The sequence below is a fragment of the Delphinus delphis genome, chromosome 4 (assembly GCF_949987515.2).
Source record: "Delphinus delphis chromosome 4, mDelDel1.2, whole genome shotgun sequence".
In the NCBI taxonomy this organism is placed as follows: Eukaryota; Metazoa; Chordata; class Mammalia; order Artiodactyla; family Delphinidae; genus Delphinus; species Delphinus delphis.
In genome coordinates, this window is record NC_082686.1 from 75,587,355 (window position 1) to 75,609,844 (window position 22,490).

Consider the following 22,490-nt stretch of genomic DNA (forward strand, 5'->3'; position numbering starts at 1 on the left):
AATCGTATTGGATTGATACACAATCCCAATCCAATCCATTTTCTCGTTTGCAAAGGAAAATCCGGTCCGGCGTTTATTTTTAGCAGCGCTCCCTGTGACCGAAAGCTACAGCTCTTCAGCGGGGATAACTGAGGACCGTATTGGGGAGAGAAGGGAAGAAGGGCGGGGGAGCGGGAGGCGGCCGAAGGGACTCCCTGCGCATGCGTGCCAGCGCCCATGCAAATCTGCTGTACATCCAGAGAGCAAAGTGGGATGATCTGTCACTACACCTGCAGCACCACGTTCGGAGGACAGCTCCTGCTTGCAGCTTCCAGACCCAGGTAAAAAAAACAAACGGAGCGGGCACCGTGCATGCATATCAATACCAGGTCTCAACCTATCCCCTGAAGAGGCAATCTGCTGCTGCTGCTAAGGGTCCTTTGGCGGCTGATTGCAGCTTCAAGGTTTAAGAAATCCCATCTTTCAGGAAGCCTGAGGGGAAGAAAGGAAGTACGGGCGAAATCATCAGATTGGCTTCCTGGATTTGGGAATCTGAAGCGGGCCCACATCTTCCGGCCAACTTCCATTGAACTTCCCAGCACTCGAAAGGGACCGAAATGGAGAGCAAAGGTATGAGGCTGTCCCCATCGGGGGACTTCCCGCTGCATGTGCGTGTGGCCAGGGCAGCCCTCGGCGAGGGGACTGCAGTGCTTGGGGAGTGAGCATCATACTAGGTCGATAGGAGGAGATGCTATGTCCGTTGCAGCACCAGGGAAGTGTGGCAGGAAGGCGACTTCTTTTTAACTCCCACAGCTTGGAAGACAGTGTTTAATACTCCATCAGTTGCGTAGTGAAGTGTGATTTTTTTTTTCTTTTTAGGTAGGGGGGTGGGAAGAGTCTTTAGATGGTGGGGGAGGTGAGATATGTTGATAAAGCCGTTTCTTTTCTGTAGAATGGATGGGTTCAAATAAATATATTTCATTTGCTTTAGGATTGCTGACAGGCACGTTTGTATCTGATATCCAATAATGCATTGCTATAGAAAAAATGTTTGGATTTCTCCACCCCCACCCCACGAAGATGGTATTTCTGGGTGTGTATGACCACATCCTACTGCATTTTGAAAATATATCAGCAGAGAAATTGGGTCTATTTGGAACAGTGTGCGTTAGAACTGACCTCTAAGAAGAACAGTGTATCGGAGTACTGCTTGGCTCCAGGCATGATGCATATTACTAGTTCTGGATATGTATATATTAATATTCTCCTCATAGCAAATCTGCATAATATACACATACTAACTGGGAAATGAACTGTAAAAATCAACTTCTGATGGCATATTTAACCATAAACAAAATGACTATTAAAATTGTAAGATTGGATAGCCTTTGGGTTTAACTCCATCTATGCAGGTCTCCTCCTCCTCCTCCTCTTTAAAACGCCCACCAGCTTGCAAGACTCTTGAGTAATGTGGTCAGATATCCAGTAGGAATACTGGATGTATTTAATTGTGGTGAAATCAGAAGAAATGATGTCAACTTTTATGAAACTATATTCATTACCCAGAACTCGAGAAGCTATATTTGAAACAAGGTTTTATTTTTAAACCAAGAATGTCAGTCATTGTGGTAATGTGCTCAGGATCAGGGAGTGGTGGTGGGTTACCTATTTCTGGGCTGATTAATAAAACTGGAGCGTCAAATGATAGCAGGTACCTGTTCAATAAAGTATCTAATTAGAGGAGTTAAGTATTTCAACCTAGGTAAGCATTTTTAGTATGAAAATAACTGAGTCAACATGGATTCAGACAAGCTGGCAAATTTTAATTGGGATAATTTTATTCTGATATTTTGCTGATGGGCATTTCCTTGACTAACAATGATGTACATATATGAGAGATCCCATGTCAATAAATGTACATGAGGCATATATTTATTAACTGTATTGTAGAATCCATTTTAAAACGAGAAGCCAAGTCTTAACTCATAGAGGTCTGTAATATTCCAGTTGATTAAGTATTTCTGGAACATGAGATTAAGCAAAAGACAGTATCGTTTTACTAAGAAGCATTTTTTTTTTGTATTTAGAGGACACCTGCTGTTTGATTATTAAACTTGGTTATTTGGCAGAGGTTCTTGGTAACATTTTTGCATCCAATTTATACACTAATTCCTGGCCCATCATAAAAAGAGGATGTATCTCTTAGTGATAATTTTTTATTTCTCCTCGTTTCCCATAAAATATGCTACATGTTATGCAGGGTTCCAGGTGGTTTATATCTCATGCTGATAACAGTAGCATTCTAGCTGTTCTGCCAGTCTTGGGATTTTGGAAAGGAGAAAGAATCGCAGAAGTTTATCTGGGAAGAATCAGGCCAGAAGTTCTATAGAAATCCAAATAGCAGTGATACAGGCATGAATCACAGCACTGACCCAAAGGCAGTTAATAATTTTGCCCCAAACCAATACTGTGGTCATTTTGCAGAGTTACCATAATTGCTTCAGGCAAAAGACACGGTGAAAGTCCTTTTACATGTTAGTTCTCAGACTTCCTTTGCAAAACTGAATTAGCCAGGTACTGATCATATGAAGAATGGCTAATTATTTACACATTGGTCTCACTTTCTGAGTTGATGCAAATGGCACAGCTAAAAATGGTAGCTAACTTGAAATTTTATTATAGAAGAAAAAAATGTGTATTAAGAAGAATGTATCCATATCCCATTTGAATTGGTGCATCTTAAGTACTTTATGCTACCATGTACAAACTTCTTCCCTCAACAGATTCAAATTTAATTCCAGGAAGACATTTTCAAATGTAAGCATATATATTTTTTTCTACTAGAAACTCTTTCAATACTCAAAGTATTATTACATGAGTCAGTTGAAAGTTCAAGAGTTCTCTATCCCAGAAAAAAGGCTAATGGCCCAATTAATCTTGACTCTTGTTGCCAGCATTTGACAACCTTCACATTACCTCCAGCATTTGAAAACCTTTCTTAGAGCACTTGTCCAGAGTCTCCAGCAAGTTGAGCATCAGTTATTTACAAATAAGGTCAATTTTTTTTGCTTCCTTATTTACTCTTTGCATCACTTCCTGTTATCAGGGTAAAGAGGAGAGGAAAATAAATCAATTGACCTAGCAATCAATTTACAGTGTAATTTCAGTGATCCTTATGTACCATGGTAATTAATATTGCCTCAGAGATTTGGGTTGGTGCGTAGCCTGAACAGCTTTGACAGAATTTGTGCCTTGCAGTGGTTCACAAACTTTGATGCACATTAGAATCATCTGGCATGCTTTTAGACATCCTCATGCCTGGTCAAACCCTTTCTTAGTTACGTCAGAATGTTAGGGTAGGAGAGAGGCGTAGGTGTTTATTTTGAAGATATCAGGTGTTACTGTGTTCGGGAATAACTCATTTAGACTCTTGATAATCAAAATGTGGTTTGATTTAGAAGTGCAGAACCTTGATCTTTACTCCAGGCTTACTGTATCAGAATCTGATTTTTAATGAAATCCCCAGGTTATTTGTATGCACATTAGTTTGAGAAGCATTGATTTACAGTGAGGAAAGAACTTTCCCTCTCTCTCTCTCTCTCTATCTCTCTCTCTCTCTCTCTCCCCTTCTCTCTCTCTCTCTCTCCCGATCTTCTCTTTTTTTCCCCCCCCTTTTCCTGTAACACATCTTTTCTTTGTCCAGCTAGGTTCTCAATCTTAGGCTGGTCTATTAGAAACACCTGCAGAGCTTTTGAAGCATAAAGATACTTAGGCCACACCTCTAGACATTCTGGTTTAATGGGTTCTGGAGTAGAACCTGGGCCTAGGTATTTTTAAAAAGCTCCCCAAGTGATGCGAATTGATAGTCAAAGTTAAACATTGGTCTAGGATCTTGCTACTCAAGGTGTAATCCATAGACAAGCAGGATTAACATCACCTGGAAATTGTTAGAAATTCAGAATCTCAGGCCCTACTCCAGACATACTGAACCAAATCTGCATTTCAACAGCATCTGCTTGTCATTTGTATGCATATTAAAGTTTAAGAAGCACTAGTTTAGACCTTAGGGGACTGATTGTATGTACGAATGAACCACTCTGGGGACCTCAGTGTAGAAGATTTGAAATTAACTAATCAATATGGAAGCTTCTGCGTATGTGATCACGTTATAAGTTTTTGGTTGCTTTGGGAAAGAATGGAAATGAAATGCAGAAGAAATTGCTTGCCTCACGGTTATATCAGAAAATGGACTCATTTAAAATACCCTCTCTGTTCTTCCTCCAGCCGTTTAATTTCAACCCCTTGATTATCTTTTTTTAAATAAATTTATTTATTTATTTATGTATTTTTAAATTTTTGGCTGTGTTGGGTCGTCGTTGCTGTGCGCGGGCTTTCTTTAGTTGTGGAGCACAGGCTCTAGGCGCGCAGGCTTCACTAGTTGTGGTGCATGGGCTCAGTAGTTGTGGCTTGCGGGCTCTAGAGCACAGGCTCAGTAGTTGTGGTGCACGGGCTTAGTTGCTCCGTGGCATGTGGGATCTTACCGGGCCAGGGCTCTAACCCGTGTCCCCTGCATTGGCAGGCAGATTCTTAACCACTGCGCCACCAGGGAAGCCCCCCCCTGATTATCTTTAAATGCTTATTCTGGGGCTTCTCTGGTGGCGCAGTGGTTGAGAGTCCGCCTGCCGATGCAGGGGACACGGGTTCGTGCCCCGGTCCAGGAAGATCCCACATGCCGCGGAGCGGCTGGGCCCATGAGCCACAGCCGCCGAGCCTGCGCGTCCAGAGCCTGTGCTCCGCAACGGGAGAGGCCACAACAGTGAGAGGCCTGCGTATCGCAAAAAAAAAAAAAAAAAGCTTATTCTGTAGGTTTATTTTGAGCTCCTTAAAATGTCCTGGTATTAACCCATGGCAGTGTGATATTAGACTGCTTAAATTGAGGCCCGTCTTAGAGTGAATATAGCATTACCTTCTTCTCATTGTCATTTGCCTCTGTTCAGTTCTTTTGAGTTCATTTGCCATCCCCCTTGCTATGTAAGATCTTCCCTAACCTCCCTTACATCTAATTAATATTTACTAGTATACTTTATATGACCTAAAGTCCTTGTTTGTCCTTCACATACTGCATTTCTTACAATCAACATTATAATTTTTGTGTTCTTTATTTAAACAAACATTTATTGAGCACCTGCTATGTTCCCAATGTGCTTAGTTCTGAGAATGTAAAAGAAAACTGAGATGCAGTCTCTGATCTTAAACATCTCACTCTCAAATCTCCATTCATAGATAACTTTTTTGTGGGCATAATATGAATCTCTAATATTCATGTAGCTACTCAGGTGTCTGCATCAGATAAAACATTTTCATTTACATAGTAGGGACTCAGATTATATATGTTGAATTGGATAGCCTTTGTTCATGCATCCAGGAGATTATAAATTGGGAGAGGTGAAAGAAGTTTGGCTATTTCAGAACGTAGAAGGCAGTAACGTGACCTGCTTTCTTTATAGAGAACTACACATGTGTTCCCCGTGAAGATTCAACTGTGTTCTGAGTTTCACACCAACATTAGAGGCAAGCCAGGGGCATGAACCAACATAGGTAAGGTATAGAGTACTCATTTCTCTGAAACCAGAGTGGTTCACCCTGCAGGAGACAAAGGAAATGTCTATGCAGCAACTAGTTTATCAGAGCTGGGAAGTGATTTTTAGAAAAGCTACTTTGTGGTTAAAAAACAAACAACCAAATCTCTGAGACCATTGTAGGATAAGTAAAATATAATACGGTACAAAACATAACAGAATACACATTGGGCATAGGAGATCACTTCATATCCCAGCTCTAATGGTGTAACATTGGACAAATCACTTTTCCTGTCTGAGTCTTAAAGATTCTTAAATATCAAAGGGAGTTCATTTCATTTAATTCAAAATATTTAATGAGTTGCCACATTGTTCCAGGCACATTGTTAAATGTAGGGGATGGTGATATGAATAGTGCATTGGGTTGCCCTCCAGGAGCTTACAGTCTGGGGATACATTGACAGGCTCAAGACCTGCCGATTTCTAACATCATATGTCTCTTCTCCATTCATCTTTCAGAGTTCTAGTAGGTTACCCAGAAGGCTAGAATCTAAAGTCGTAGTGATTAATGACCTCTGCGGAGGCACTTAACATTCCACAACAATAATGCCTGCCTTTTGTTCCACTTCTGGTTTCTTTAAACAGAATTTTTGTGTGGGAGAACATTTGAACTCTTGCTAAGTACCTACTCTAAAAGCTGTCCAACTAACTAGCTACCTGGCTAGTAACCTATTGTCTGAGTCAGGTGGTTATTATGAGGTTTGTTAGTAATGAGTCTGGAGGTGGCAAGTTAGTTTTCTTCATCATTCCCTTATCCCTGTCCTTTTATGCCTTTAAGCTTTTGACCCTATTAGGTGTGGTGTTTTATGCTTACTGAATGACTAATAATTATGTTATACTGGATTTGTTAATATTGGGTTTCCTGATTTGTCACATTCATGAGGCACTCTGTATTTTTTTTAAAGGGCTATTAATATATGTCATCACCCTTAAAACCTTGTGATTAGACATTTTAACTTCATTTTGTAGATAACAAAACAGTGGCTAAGAAAGACGAAGTGACTTAGGCAATCCATCTTCTCTTTATTTCTCTGTAAAATAAGAATTATTATGCCTTCCCCAAGCCCCATACCCCCTATATCATGATTATGAAATTAAACTCGTACCAATAAACCATTTAGAGTTTAGAATCATAGTCTTTCATTATTATTAGCTGTGTTTGTCTTTTCATTAGGATCTCATCCTAGAGGGGAGAAATTAATCCTTTGCCATTTTTGTAGTTTTAGCAGCAAGCATACTGCATACACACTCAACAAGTTATCTCCTTTGACTTCTGCAAAGGCTTTAATTTACCAAAAGGGATTTCATTTGTCCTTATTCTATGTATTTTTTTTGCAGTAACTCCTCAAAAACGTGAATTTATCTCCTTGTTGCTCAGATGTAGGTTCAAGGCAGTTATATAACATCTTGTGGGGTTGGGGATGAAGATGCATTGGGTCAAGTATTATACCTTGGTTGGGTTTAAAACATAGACTGTGTAAAATCTGGCCGCTAACAGGATTTTCAATCAGGGGTGCACATCTGAATCACGGGGCACCCCATGGTACATAGGACTTGGATATTTAAGAAGCACCTCATGTGATCAGGATGTGCACTCTCAATTAGGAATCAGTAGATAAGCTACAGGGTGATTAATATGAAATGTTATCAGGTACGTGTGTCCTTTGTCAGAAACACTACAGTACTCCTGCTTCCTGGACCTTGATTTTTATTATTGCCTTCTTTAGTGTTAAGAGAGAGAACATGTAGAAGAGAGAAACTAATTCTTGTCCTACAGGCTTGGGTTAGAAAATAGACATGTAAATAGATGGCGTGTGTCTGAGGCCAAGAAGACCCATGACTTCCCCCAATGTCTTCATCCTCATTGGCATCCCTGCATGCAGAATATGGTGGATTTTGTTCCAGGATCAATGTCTATAGTTCTAATTTTAGTTTGCTATTCTCTCCAGTTACTTTTTGAAACAGTCTCTGTCTCCCTGTCTTTGGGAACGTGGGACTCCCACCCAGGGAGGCCATGGTATTTTGCTGCTGTGATCCAACTGATGGTACGTTGGCAGGTATCCCAGGGGACACCTGTTGCCTCTCCACAGAGCTTTTCTTTTTCATTTTTTTAAGCATATACTCTGCCTGGCTTTTTACCTGAAACAAATCCCACCACCAGTGATTCAGAGAGCACAGATAATTGAAAATGGGCTGTAAACACTGTAGAAAAAAAAAAAAAAGGAATGGTAAGCTGCTATTCTGAGGTCAGTATGTAAAAAGAGGCAATATTTGGGTAATGATGATTGGATTGTGAGGGTTTTTTCCTTTTTTAAATCTTTCATCAATATTTTATTACTTTTTTTTCTATAAAGTACACTAGGTATTGGGCTTAGTTATAAATGTTTTAAACAGATCTACCTAAACTGAACTAAAGCAAAAATCTTTATGCCTGATGTTTTCACGCTTTATTCATGTGAGACATTGAAAGGACATTTGAGGAGATAACAGTCTTTTGAAATTGTGCTTATATATATATTTTACTATGTATAGGGCACTGTGCTTTACATATAGTGACTCTAATCCTCATAACAATTCAGTGAGGCAGGCGGTATTGTTATCCCTATTTTAGGGAGTAGAAAACCCCAGCATAGAGATGTTAAGTAATTTGACCAAGTCACATAGCTAGTACATAGCAGACAAGCTTCGGAGTCTGTGGGCTTAACCACAACTGAACATCTGAGGCATACTTTGCTGTGGTCTGGTACTTCCTTTGCTGAAACCTAGGCCAGTTGTGTACACACGCATACGATGTTTACAGTTTATTAGCCTTCAGGATGGTGATCTCTGCAGGCTCAGGCTCACCAAAACCCTGGGCCAATCAGAGCCAGACTTGGGGAAGCATGAGGAGTGTTCCTGACTGCTGTCAGGTGGCTATGAGAGAGCACCCGAGGCTCATATGCCTGAGGTGGCTTCCAACCCCAGGGGCTTAAGTAAGCATGGGGTTGCACCTCCTCTCACATCACCTGCTTACCTGGGAAGCTCAGTGGTGTTGTAGAAAGATTACAAGACTTCAAATCAGACACACAACTAGCAACTTGTTAGTCCTTGTGACTTGGGCAAGATATCTCTCTGTGTCTTCGCTTCCTTATTTGTACAATGGCTCTTTCAAGATGAATGAGACAAATAATATATATTATATATGAATGTAATAATATATAATATATAATATATAACAAATGTAATAAATATATATTTTATATTTACATAATGAACCAAGTATAAAATCAGTACTCAGTATTAACAGCTGCTGCTGTTGCGATTATCCTCTGATCCTTAGGCTTACTATTAATACTTCCTCTCTTCCTGTATGGGGCTGGATTCCTGCCTTAAACTCCTCACTATCACATTAGCCCCTTGCATGGAGCCAGATGCAACTTTCAGTATCCTTCAGTCCATCGCATGTGAACATTCCTGATGCAAGATGAGATTCCTACCTGACGCTGATGCTGGCCGCTGCCACCATTCTTACTCTCACAGAACCATAGTCTTTTCTTCCCCTGGTATCGCCCGCCCACCCTACTTTGATACCAGCTGTGATTGGTCTAGAATCCATTCCTTCATACTTTTCTTTAGACTGATGACCCTTGCTGCTTCGCTAGTTTTTCCTTCATTCTGTCTAGTTCTAGTTCACTCATTTTTTTTCCCCCTTAGGTTGGAACAAGCAGAATGCCATGCAGCTGTGGTATATGGCTTAAAATGATAGTTTTTAAGACCTACTGGTCTAAGTCGTGCTAAAAAATTAAAGAATGGTGACAAAAATGAAAGAAATCCGCTAATCTTTTTTGATCAGAATTTTACATTATTCCCATTGTCTGGCCTAAGATGAAGTTGAGTTTCCTCAGAAAAGAGAACTTGACTGTTGTGATAGGAATGTTGACATTGTTGCTTAGGTCCAGGTACCATTCCACTGTTCAGGGAAGAATAGTGAGAACAACCTTCTGCCCAGTTGTACCTGGTCAGGGGTTTTCAACTGTAAATATGGATTATAATAAATTGTAGGCTTGTTAAAACATATTTCTCGACCTCCTATAGTTTCTGACTCTGTGGGTCTGGGGTGGGCCTGAGAGTTTACATTTTCTAACAGGTTCCCCGGGGATGCTAATGCTGCTAGTTAGGGGATCACACTTTGAGAACCCCTACTGTAAACAATGTAGTCTATGATTCTCTTGTATTTGGGTATTATATCTAGAAATAAATGTACATTTGGCTGATCTTGGGGTAGCACTCTCATGACGGAACTCCATAGCTTAAAAGAGTAACTAAGATCACATCTACAAAATCATCCCAGTATTACCCATACCCACACACTGGTTAATTAGTACCAAGATGTTATTAATGGTGTATACAAATAATACATGTTTTCATTTATAAAATGAATACATATATTTATTTATCTGTGCCAGGCACATTGCTTATCATCAAGATTAGAAATGAAAAGAGACACAGTTTCTGACTTCACAGACTTGGTTTTGAAGATAGACACAAATAGAAGCCTAGGAAGAGCTGACAGTGGGGTATGCACGTGAAAATTTAGATTAAATTTAAAATTTACTTTTAATATCATACCTTCTGTGTGGATTACTCTGCCTAGGTGTCATAGACCAGGAACCAATGAATAGTACAAGATTTATACCCTCTGCTGTTACACCAGATACAGAACTATAATCTGTGGGAATACAGAGAAGGGAGTTGGCATTTGAGCTTGGTCTTGCAGAAGGGATGGAATTGAAACATTGGAAAAATATTCCAAGCTGATGCAATAGTATGAGCAAAGGTATAGCCTCATTAATATACATGTAGCAACTAGGAAAGATTAAGTGATTGGTTAATTCATTAATCTGGCAAATATTTGATAAGCTGGGCACTGTTCTAGGTGCTGAATATAGTAGTGAGAAGACAAAGTCCGTGCCCCCATGAAGCAGGTAGTCCCTGCCCCCCAAGATTAGAAGAAAATTGTGGTGGCCTGTTACAAATTACATAATGTAAATAATGATAACTTATACTTCAAAAATATTAATATCAATTGTCTTTTTAAAAATTAGATTCCAGGGCTTTTAGAGTATAATTCCATTTGCAAAGCTTTAATTATTCCCTAGATTTTCAAGAAAATATCCATCGCACAAAGCAAGGTATACCTGTAAGCACAGTTCCACGGCCAGAGGAAATGCTGTGATCCAGTATTGCACTCTGTGACTTTTGCCAACCTCTGCTGCTGACACACTTCCCTTGCTTAGTGGAACAGTGAGTTTCATTTCTGTTCACCTTGGGCTCTCAATCCCCTGAAATTTTTGCATTGAAACTTACAGATTGGTATTTTAGGGGGAAGATCCAAAAAATACTTTTGAAATGTGTCAGGCTCAAAAATTGCTCTTCAGTGATCTATAAATTATTATCAACTCTCAGAATTACAGTAACAGGACAAACACTATACAGGTACTAATATGCATGCATTTTGCAACTATGCTATATGAAGTTCTTCAAATTCTCCTTAAGTATATGAAGATTCATGTAAGATATATGTTCTTTTTCAGCTTACCATCACTGTATTTTGATATTTTGGCTGTCTTTCTTTAGAGAAGATGAAGAAATTAGAGCAGTTTTTAACCCAATTCTGGTTTTAACCCAATTCTGATTTTGATGTCTACTTCCTAGCAGAAGATATTGGGCAAGGTTCCTAATCTTCCTAACTCTAGATTTTCTCACTTATGTGATAGAGATAATAATAGTATTTATTCTTAGAGTTGTTTTGAGGATTAAATGAGATAGTATATGAAAGTGTTTGCCACACTGCCTGGCAAATAGTAAGCACTTAACAAAATGTAGCTATCATTAAGTATCTCAAAACTGCCTTATTATAACTTGGGGTACAAAATCATAGCCATTGCTTTTGCTGAGTCTGATGGATTCAGTTTGCTTAAAGGTTTAAATGAATTCCAAGCATAATACTTCCAGTCTGAGCCTTTAGTTGTAACTCAACATAGAGCTGTTTTGGATCAAAGTCTTAAAAAACAGTTTCAGGAAGACACTTTCTGCCAAACTGGACAGCTGTAATCAATGGTTGAAATCTAGAATACCACCTGTATAGAGAAGGTCTCAGCCTGGCTGGTGAAAGATTTATGAACAAGATTTTGAAAATGAAGGTCAGCAGATGATTTTCCTCAAATAACCATAAGGAGCGGTTACACAGATGGCAAGGACAGCCTTGTCTTTTCTCTGAGCAACCTCTTTTGATCCCTACTCCCCATTGAATCATGCAGGTCTTAGTAAAGGTGTGAGGGGGCTGGGGAACACTGCAGCCTCTGATGCTACTCATTCCTTCAGAAATGCTTCTAGAGCAAGAGAGGTGTAACGATGATCCCTCATGAATAACTTTTTTTTTTTTTTTTTTTTTTTTTTTTTTTGCGGTACGCGAGCCTCTCACCGTCGCGGCCCCTCCCGCTGCGGAGCACAGGCTCCGGACGCGCAGGCTCAGCGGCCATGGCTTACGGGCCCAGCCGCTCCACGGCATGTGGGATCTTCCCGGACCGGGGCACGAACCCGTGTCCCCTGCATCGGCAGGTGGACTCTCAGCCACTGCGCCACCAGGGAAGACCATGAATAACATTTGAGGTGTTGTCTTCCTTTTCTTTTTTGTGCACTTGCCATTTTTGTCACAGTTATGGAAAGTGTATTATCAAAGATAGCACTTCCTTGTCCCCTCCCTCAAATTTTTTTTCTCTCCAGAGACATCACTCGCAATTCTTTTTGCTATTTACCTCTGTGTTCTAAATGACATTCTCTTCTTACCTCCTCTCAGTTTCTCAGCTCTATTTTTGATGTCCCATTGTAGAAATGAAGTTTTCATCTCTCTCTTACCATCACACTCTCACAACAGGCATTCCTCCTATCCTACCATCTTCCCAGGGCTGTTACATTAATTGTTTTGGTTAGCTCAGTATTTATTAGTTACACTTTTATGACTATGTAAACGTTTTTAATGACTGTGATTACTCTTCCTTTCTCTTATGATTTTGTTTTTTTCTGTGGTTGATAGTTGTCTTGTTTTTTGTTTGTTCAGCTTTCTATACATACTTTTCACTATTTAACTCCAAGCCTCTGCCACCGTTCTGAATCTCAGCTCCAGCCGTTCTGATGCACAGATATCTTATCAAGTTCATCTTCTTGAAGTAATCTCTCTTGGAACCTTCTGACTTGGTTCTATATGTGCGCTTTTCCTTTTATGCCCTATGCACTGGTTTGATCCTGGAATCTCTGTTTCCATCACCCTGGAAAATCTCTGCAGGTCTCTTTGCTTGGTTCTCTTGTTTTCTTGTATCCTCTGTATTCTTCTTTCTTAATTCACTTGCTTATTTTGGTAGAATCAATTTTCCAGCAGCTTCCTGAAAAAAAGGATACACAGTTAAATTTTTTGGACCTTTGCATATCTGAAAATATATTCCTTCTTTCCTCATATTTGGGCAATAACTTGGCTAGGTATAGAATTCTAGGTTGAAAATAATTTTCCTTCAGAATTTAAATGGCACCACTATAATGTCTTCTCCCTTCAGTTTAGTTGTTCTTGTCTGATGACATTCTGATTCATCATTTTTTGAACATGATTTATTTTTTTCTCTTTGAAAAACTCTTTTTTCCCAGAGTTCTGAAAATTTATGAAGATTTGCCCTCTTATGGTTTTATTTTCACCCATTATACTGGGTACTTTGTTGGCTTCTTTAATGTGGAAACTTATATTCTTTGCATCTAGAAAATTTTCCTGAATTTTTTTTTTGATGATTTCCTATTCTCTGTTTCTTTTTTGTTGTTACTGTTGTTTGGCTCCAGCTTTTTTGAAATCTTGTTACTCAGATACTGATATCCTGAAATTTTTTTTTAGTAGACTTTTTGACATGGACCATTTTTAAAGTCTTCATTGAATTTTACAACATTGCTTCTGTTTTATGTTTTGTTTTTTTGGCCCCGAGGCATATGGGATCTTAGCTCCCTGACCAGGGATCAAACCCACATCCCCTGCATTGGAAGGTGAAGTCTTAACCACTGGACTGCCAGGGGAGTCCCTGATATCCTGAATTTTAAAACATTTTTATTATTAATATGTTTTATTTCCTGTTTTCACCTCCTTTGCATTTTTTCACCTGTTTTCTTGATGATAGGCTCATTTTTATCTTCTACTCTTTCTGTTAGGTTTTATTTTTAATTTCTGATATCAGACTTTTAGTTTTCAAGATCCTTACTTGTTGTTTTTCTTTGAATGTTTGATTTTATATTATGCTGTCTTGTTTCACTGAGGCAATATTTCTAATACCTTGTTAGGCATATTAATAATATAGCTTTTAGAAGTTTTCATCTCCTTCCATAGCCTTTGTTTCCAGTTAGCTTTTATTTAATTACTTGTTTCGATTTCTGTCTTTCATGTTAGAGACTTTGTACAGATGTTTTTATATTTGTTGCCTGTTCATATTTAAGAGCAGGCTAAAGAGGCGACTGGAAGCTCTGTACACATGGGTGGGGCTTATTGATAATGATCTTAGTTACAGGGTCACTTTCATGGGCTTTTCACTGTGGAACTCCTGATATCAGTATCTTTAGGTCTTGCTTCTTATTGTTTATAAATTCCTCAGAGAAGACTCTTTCTCCTGCCTGTATGATAAAGACGTGGCTGCCAGGATTCTGTGGGTCTCAGCGATCAGCATGTAAATTCACTTAATCTCTTAGTTTTCAATGTGGTACTTACTCGGCCCACTGTACAGAGAGCCTCTCTTCTGTCCTCTACAAAGAACACATCTGCAGTCTTCTGCTGAGGTTGGGGAGGGCAGTTGTCTAGATGTTCAACATTTAAGAGAGGGTTTGAGGTTATAATACCTTCTTAAGAACAAACTGTCCACCAGTTCTGTGTATTTTATCCTTTTCCCCTTCACCCTACTTCTAGACAAGCTTGGTGCTACTGCTGTCTAAACTTTTGAAGATTCTGCAGTCCAAATTAGATTGCTTATTGTCTTTCCCCACTACTGGCTTAGAATTGAGTTTTCTCAGGTCTGCTAAATCCTTTTTATCTTCACCAGCTTCCTGTTTCTAAAATTTGACAGTTGTTGTCTCCTCTCCCTTTTGCTGCATCTTTATAGATTTATCACACATACACACACACACCTTTATTGTACTTTTAATGGTGTTTCAGGTAGGAATGAAAGTAAAAGCCTGTGTTCAACTTCCCCATCTTTACTTAGAAGTCTTTACTTTCAAAAGATACTGAATAATCTTGTGGAAAGATAATCTCAGGTCAGAGGTCCTGGAGATAGCATTTTGTGGAATTCTCAGCAGTGTCCTGGCTGGTTTCCTCTGTTTATCCATCATAGTTAGGGTGTCAGACATCAGGGTCATTAAAGTAGTCTTCCCATGAGGAAACACCATGTAAATACCTTAAAAGAGTTACAGGGTTAAGAGAACTACCAAGATCAGGTCCAGACAATTTTTAAAAATTGCCCTGAGATACTAATTTATTCATTCTTCCACTACCCCAGCATCCATTGGACACTTACCCCGAGTCATGCATTGTTGGGCATTGGCAAAACATTGAACAAGACACAGTTCTGACCTCATGAACCTTCCACGCTAGCGTGGAAGACAGACAGCACTGCTCAAGATGCAATATGGTAAATGCCATAATGGAGATATTAACAAGTGCTAGAGGCTCTTTGGGATGGGAGTGATTAAGTCTGCCTTCAAATTCATGATGGGAAATGTGTCTTAGCTCTCACAGTTCAAGCAATAATTTCCCAGAAAAATCACCTTGCCAATTCATAACTGGCAAAGTTACTAGCTTCCCAGCACTGTGATAGCATCTTTATGGTCAGAAGAGATTTTAGAAGTCATTTTTATGTTCGTCATTTTACCTGGAAAAACTGAGGCCCAGGGAAAAAGGGGCTCAATCCTGGTAAAGTAAAGAATGAAAACCAGTTTCTTGAATCCGATACTATTTTCTATCTATTAAATCATATTAAGTCCCCATCCTAAAGCCTACTTATCTATAAATATGATTAAAAATTTTAATCAGTGGCTCTGAGTCTCAGAGATCTGGAAGTACCAGTTTTGAAACCCCTGAGGATTTCTTTAAAAACAGTAATTCGAATGAAAGACCTTTGCTTTGGACATAGGTACAGGACTTGAAACTTATGCAATGTCAGAAAGAGAAAATGGCTTAGAGTTCTCATTACTTATTTTGAAAGCAGGGCCAGTTCTTAAACTGGAAGAATAGGACTCTCTTTATTTGCACAGGTTAATATTGATTGAATTTCAATTCACCTAGCAAATTCAGGGGAGAGCTTCCCAAATGCAGCTTTGATCTTACTATTTTACAATATATTTTTGAGATTTTTCCTATGTTTGCATTGTCTTGAAAACATACAACAGATGTACAAACATAGAATTTAAACATTTTGGAGAGGCAGAGAACGTTGTCTTCAGTGAACATTAAGAATGTAATGTGTTCTGTTAAATTTATGGTTTCATGACTTAATTAACTATTAGCAAATGGTATATTATGGGGAAGCTAGGAACTATAAATAACATATTGTTCAATAGTCAGTTCTTCATCAGTAATAAAATACTAGCAATAATTACATTATTTGTTAAAAGCAAAACACAACTTGAAATCTCTTAATATCTTCCCCAAGTACATTAACTTTTTATATCCACAAGTAATGAGATTATAATTTTCTTACTAAAGATTTTCTTGGTCCTTCTCTGCTGAGAAAAGTCTTTCTGTCCTCCGGCCCTTTGAACTCTCCTGCCATGTTGATTTCTTTCTTCACTATAGTACAAGGGTCCCCAACCCCCTGGGCTGCGGACCGGTACAGCTCTGCGGCGTGTTAGGAACCGGGCCACACAGCAGGAGGTGAGCGGTAAGCAAGCGAAGTTTCATCTGCTCCCCATTGCTCCCCATCGCTCGCATTACCACCTGAACCATCCTGTCCCCAACCCCCCACCCCCCGCCCCCATCCATGGAAAAATTGTCTTCTGTGAAACTGGTCCCTGCTACCAAAAGGTTGGGGACCGCTGCTATAGTATACATGGTTCCTTGATTGCATGTCAGGCTTGTCTTCTAGGCTATGAGCATCATGAAGGCAAAGACTATGTCTTCTTTGTGATCCCAGTAACTTGGCCATATTAAGGTCATTTCAATTAACAAAAGAAACTTAATTGAGTGAATAAAATATAAGGTGCTTGATGTATAATAATATTTACTTGTTTGGTTTTCGTAGCACTTTTCATTATATCCTTGGGTATAAAGTAGCTAAAGACTCGGGGTTGACACACATGTAGTACACAGCCTCCACTTACCTTTTCTTCTTGTTTGAACAGCTCTCAGATCTCACCCTGAGCTCAAATATAGCTCTCTAAATAATGGATCGTATTCACTGTGACTTAACTTCTTGTTGCCCATGGAAGAGAACTATTGATCTTCCTCCCTATGAAATCTGGCTAGGCGTGAAAACTTCCTCCTCCTCCTTCTTGTTAGAAGCAATTTCTCTCCTGTTTCTGAAAATGAGAAACAAAACAGTCTCTTCTGTGTTGTTCTCATCCTGTCCCATGGGGAGTGGCGTGATCCTTCATCATCATCTGTGCATGTGCCTTGTCCCCAGTCTCCTGGTCCTCTTCACTCCCATCAGAGACTGGATGCTCCACTCCCTGTCCGCTCATGTGAAGACTGCTCTGCACACCTCACATCCTAATTCTTGTCTTTAGATACATCTCTGACCCCAGCGACTCTAGGGAACAGACTGTACTGCTCAGGACCTTTGGTGAGTGCCAACAAAAAGACTGCTGTATCAGTGCAAAGGGGTGGCATTTCCAGAGTCATGACTATCATAACTTTTGTTCTTCAAGAAACCCTGGGATTTCTACATTTTAGGGTTGGGAGATAGAGGTGTTTTAGTTCCCTCAGCTCAAAAGTGGGGGCTGAAATAAGTAGATAATGAAGACCTTTCTTGTCGTTGGTGTCTAAATCAATTTGCTGGACCTGCATTTCGGTGGCTGTCCTGCTCTTTTTCTCAATTCATCTATTACTTTTGCATAGTTTATGCATCTGGTTAAAGTTCTTTCAAAGTCAGCCTTTCTACTTATAAACCCTTCACAAAGTTACTGGGGCAGTCCCCTTAGAATCTTGGCTTAATAGGATGCAAATGAGGGTTATGGTGGAAGAATTTTTTTCTTTGTATCTCTGAAAGAGAGGTTGCTGTGGATTTATGTACACAGACTTAAATTCATAGTGAGAAAGTCAGGGTTCAAATTTGGCTCTGTGACCTTGGATATATCACTTTACCTTTCTAGGCCTTAGTTTATCGTAAATGGTGGTAAATTGTCTGCTCTCTGGGGTTTTGGGAAGGAATCAAGGAGAGAGAGTATATGGAAAGTGCTTTGTAAACTATATGGTACTATATAAAAGCAAATTGTTATTAATAGAGGTCTGACTATTCCCAATTGTTTCTGCTTGATCAGTTAGTTCTGGATGAATAAATCAGAGAGGACAGGCAGGAAGGAAACAGCACTGGGCTAGGAGTCGGGTGATCTGGAGTCTATCCTGGTGCTGCTCAGCACTCACTCACTGACTTGATGTGACCTTGGCAAAGTCACTTTACCTCCTGCGCTTCTGTTGCGTCATTGGTAATATGAGGTGGGCTAAAGAAATGATGATATAGAGATTCTCTTCCACTTAAAAAAGAAATCTAATGTTTTATGAGTCTAGCTGACAAGAGATTATTATTTATTTAAGGGTGTCATTATGTTTAGATTACTGAATCAGAAGTCTTAACCAATTATGTGCCCAATAATATATATATATATTTCTGATTTTATGTTTCATTTTTTTGATTTTATGTTTTTTTCTTGATGGAAATTTATGTTCTTCATACGAAAGTTTAAAGTTATAGGGAAAATTGCAGCATACACTTAAAGACAGTCACTCCTAGTATTGCTTCCGAATTCCTTCACATCCATGTAGCTTTGATTTCTTATAACATGCATTTTTTCATTAACATTAGTCCAGTCATACTTTATATATTTGATTTAAAAAAATTTTATTTTTATACAATTTTTAAAGGTTACCTTCCATGTACAGTTATTAAAAAATATTAGCTATATTCCTTGTGTTATATAGTACATCCTTGAGCCTAGTTTGTACCTCCCACTCCCCTACTCCTAATACATTTTGAATACATGATTTTAAGGAATTATTTTAAAGAAGACGCCAAGACTTAATCCTTCAAACACTGAAAAGGAACTAACGGACTCTGCTATCCACTGAATTTTTCTGTTTTCTCTGGGAGGAATGTGTATATTTAAAAAGGAGGCTAAGTACTAAAAACAGATGAAATTCTGTATAAGAAATTATGGCTATGACACCTAAAGCACATTTTGTAATATATTCTCTAGTAACTTTAATTCTTTATTTCGTCAAAAAATTATTGAGTATTTGTTACAAATCTCACTATGCTAAGCCCTATAGATGCTCAGGTGAGTAAGATAATTCCTATTAGAAGGGATGGTTGATCTAGTGTAGAAAAGAGCATGGATTAAGAATTTATAAGAGAGGTGAAACAAAGTTCCAATAGTACAGGATAAGGAGAGATTAATTTTGCTGGGGAGATGGAAGGAAGGTAAAAAATATAGCATCTTTAAAATGCTTTACAGATTGTAAATGTTTTCCCATATACTATCCTGTTTAAATAAAGCACGGACTCTGACAGGTATAGAGCAAGATACTGTCTTTTGGAAATCAGTTTGTAATCCCTGAAACCTCTGAGGCACAAGCAATGTAGAGAAAATACCAATAAGACATATTGTTATTTTAAAAACGAAGGTGGGTGCCTATAATCAACTCGTAAATTTCTGAGAGTTTTGCCCAAGGTGACATGGACTATTTTTTATATTTGAGCCTGCATATCATCCTATTAACTATCCCTTTTTTAAATGAGAAGGCTATAAGAAATGCCCCAACTTAAATAATGCATTTAATTCCATGTCTATTTTTAAGGTGAATTTATCTAATACTTATAGTACATTGGTTTATGATCACAAAGCTAGAAGAAACCTCAGTTCAATTACCTAACTTGTTAGATAATACAATATGCCCTTTTTCCACACACACAAAAAGTTATTTTCACAGAAGAAGTGTCCTGCCCAAGTACAAAATCAGGACTATAATCGTGGTCTCCTGGACCAGGTTTCGCCACCACATCACAGCCCAGGGTCTGTTTAAAGATTGCAGCAAGTATACCTTCATTTGATATTAAAGATTCCTAAAGCGGCCTCCATCTCCTTTTTGCCATTCACACAGTATTTTTCCATGAACGTCTTCTAAAATAATTAATGCTGTATCCAAAATTGTTAGAACTATGCAATGCTGATATTCGAAGAAACGTGACTCTTTTGTGACACTAAATGCTTTTAATAATGTATCTACTCGAATATGGTAAGTGACTTCCACTCATAAAACAAGGAAATACGGTGCTGAGAAGTCATTGCTTCATCGCTGCCTCATTTTCAGTGACAAATCTTTTGAAAGAGGAAATGTGTCTTTTTATTATGATGCTACAGGGCTTTATTTAGGTTTGTTTCATTGCAAAATAAAATTCTAATTTTATTTTATCTGAGCACATTAAATATAGCAAATCTTAAACTTCAGTAACTGTGGCTACAATTTATTTAAAGACACATAATTTTCTGGGTATGTGAATGTGATCTTTGGTTATAGTCTATATTATTTAGATGTTTTTAAAGCTTTGTGTCCATTTTTGGACTCTGCAGTTTAGAAGAACCTAGTAAAAATAGAGTATGCCTGTAAAATGAGCACTTTAATGATAGGTTAAGGAATTAAAGTTGCTTAACCTGAAGAAGGGAGAGCTCAGGAGATGAGCTAATTACCACCCTCAGGCTTCTAAGTGATTTTATGAGGAGCATTGTAGTTTCCCCTTCCAGCGCAGAGAGGTTTTGGTCTTTGTTAGTGGTGAGGGAGCATAGCAGGAATTCAGCAAGGAGGGACTTATGCTGAGTCTTAGTTCACCTTTTAAAACAAGAATAGATGACCATCGGAGTTTTTAAGTGATCTCTTCTTGTTCTGAATAAAATGATCTCACAAGTTATTTTTAAGTTCTGTTGTTACCTTTGGGGCAGAGAGATTCAAACAAATTTCTTTTGCAATGAAAATGATTACGTACAATGAAATGACTGACTCAGACCTGGGAATTGTCTCACCAACGCCTCATCCTACAACTGAGGAACCAGAAGCTCAGAGAGAGCGGTGGAGAGAGACCTTGCAGGAAGGGCTATTGACTCTTCCGGCAGGGCTTTTCCATCCCTCTGCCCTGCCTCTGAGTACCTGACTTTGTAAACTAATGTGCAGTGGATTTGATTGGTCACTACACAAAATTAAAGTAATGATCGGGGTGGAAGGTCAAGCTCAGTATAAACTGGGAAATGTACCTCTTTCCAAGCATTGCAGGTAATGGCTTATTCTCTTAGATCTGTGGCTTTCTGCCAGTGTGGCCAAGGACAAATAGATTTGTTGATTATAGACAATTCGCAGTTAGAAATTATGGAATTTTTATGTTCTAGATCATTGTGCTCTTCTCTCAAGAGCTAGAAATAAATGTGTAGGAGTGGGTATCTTGCACCCCATCACAACTGAACAGTTACTACTTGGAATTTTTCATACCCAGCAGTAATGTTAGTGTCCCAGAAGGTATTGGTTTCCAAGATACATGACTTACCACTGACTTACTCCTTTTCCGTGACTTCAAATTGTGTAGGAAAGGCAAGGGCAGAGAGGTCCAAACAGATTTCCTTGTTGTGGAAATCTAGTACAGCAAAATACTAGAGTTGGAAAGGGCATGGATGCTGTTTTGCCTAGCTTCTCATCTGGCAGATGTAAAACCTGAATCCAGAAAAAAAGATGTGGCTGGTATTTGGTGAGATTTGGAGCCAGAAATGAGAAGAAAAAAGCATTTGAAAGCTACCTAGTGTGTTATGTGTCCTCCTTGGGAAATGTGATGGCAGCTTTTTAAGGACTTAAGACAAAGTTGTCATACACATCTTTAGACAGGATGAGGGAAGACATCTCATCACACGTAATTCTCTTAATAGCATTAACGGAAGAGAGTTTTCCTGAAAGGGACAAAGGAGCTAATATTTAAAAAGGAGAACAGTCTGATGAGCACTTGGAGAGGCTGAGGGGCTGTTGACAACTTCTCACCAGGGTTGTGTGGTTTCTCTTTGAAAAATAGGAGTGATAATCACCTTTTGGGATAAGATAAAAAAATAGTAAGCTCTCTGTTGCTATTTGACCGTCTTTGGTAAGTATCTAACCCTTTCAAATCTCCAGAGAACCAAAGGTCAATTATAGAGCTGGCAGGAATATCAGAATTCATCATTCCTGCTCAATGTAGGAATCTAATCTATCTTTTGGATTAATATTTAAATTTTCATTAAATTTTTGTCTTTTCTCTTCTTGCTCTTGGTAGTAAGTAAGCTATATTGGAGCCAAAATCTATGTTTGGCCACCTTTATGGCCTTTGAGTCTCAAGGATAGTGTCCTACACACAGTTAATACTCGGTAAATCTTTTTGTTGTTATTGCTGTGTATGAAACCCTGCTACTCTTACTTTTAGTATTATATCAGGTTGGTGTTTGGAAGAGACTTAAGAATCTGGTGTAATTCCTACATTTTATGGTAGAGACTGAGACTAGGAGAGGGGCCTATATAAATTTATATAGCTACATAGCCGCAGACCATAAACAGAATTTAGATATACCAACTGTTTTTTTTTTTTTTTGATCTCC

General features: G+C 38.7%; 1 protein-coding gene across 1 annotated transcript in view; it reads left to right on the forward strand.

Moving 5' to 3' along the window:
* The first annotated feature begins 217 nt into the window (after positions 1–217).
* FGF12 (fibroblast growth factor 12) overlaps positions 218–22,490 on the forward strand; it is a 554,165-nt gene continuing 531,892 nt past the window's right edge. Inside the window, exons 1-2 of the mRNA XM_060010936.1 lie at positions 218–320; positions 467–609. Of these exons, the coding sequence (XP_059866919.1) occupies positions 597–609 (13 nt within the window). The 5' untranslated portion in view covers positions 218–320; positions 467–596. The remainder of the gene's footprint in view (positions 321–466; positions 610–22,490) is intronic.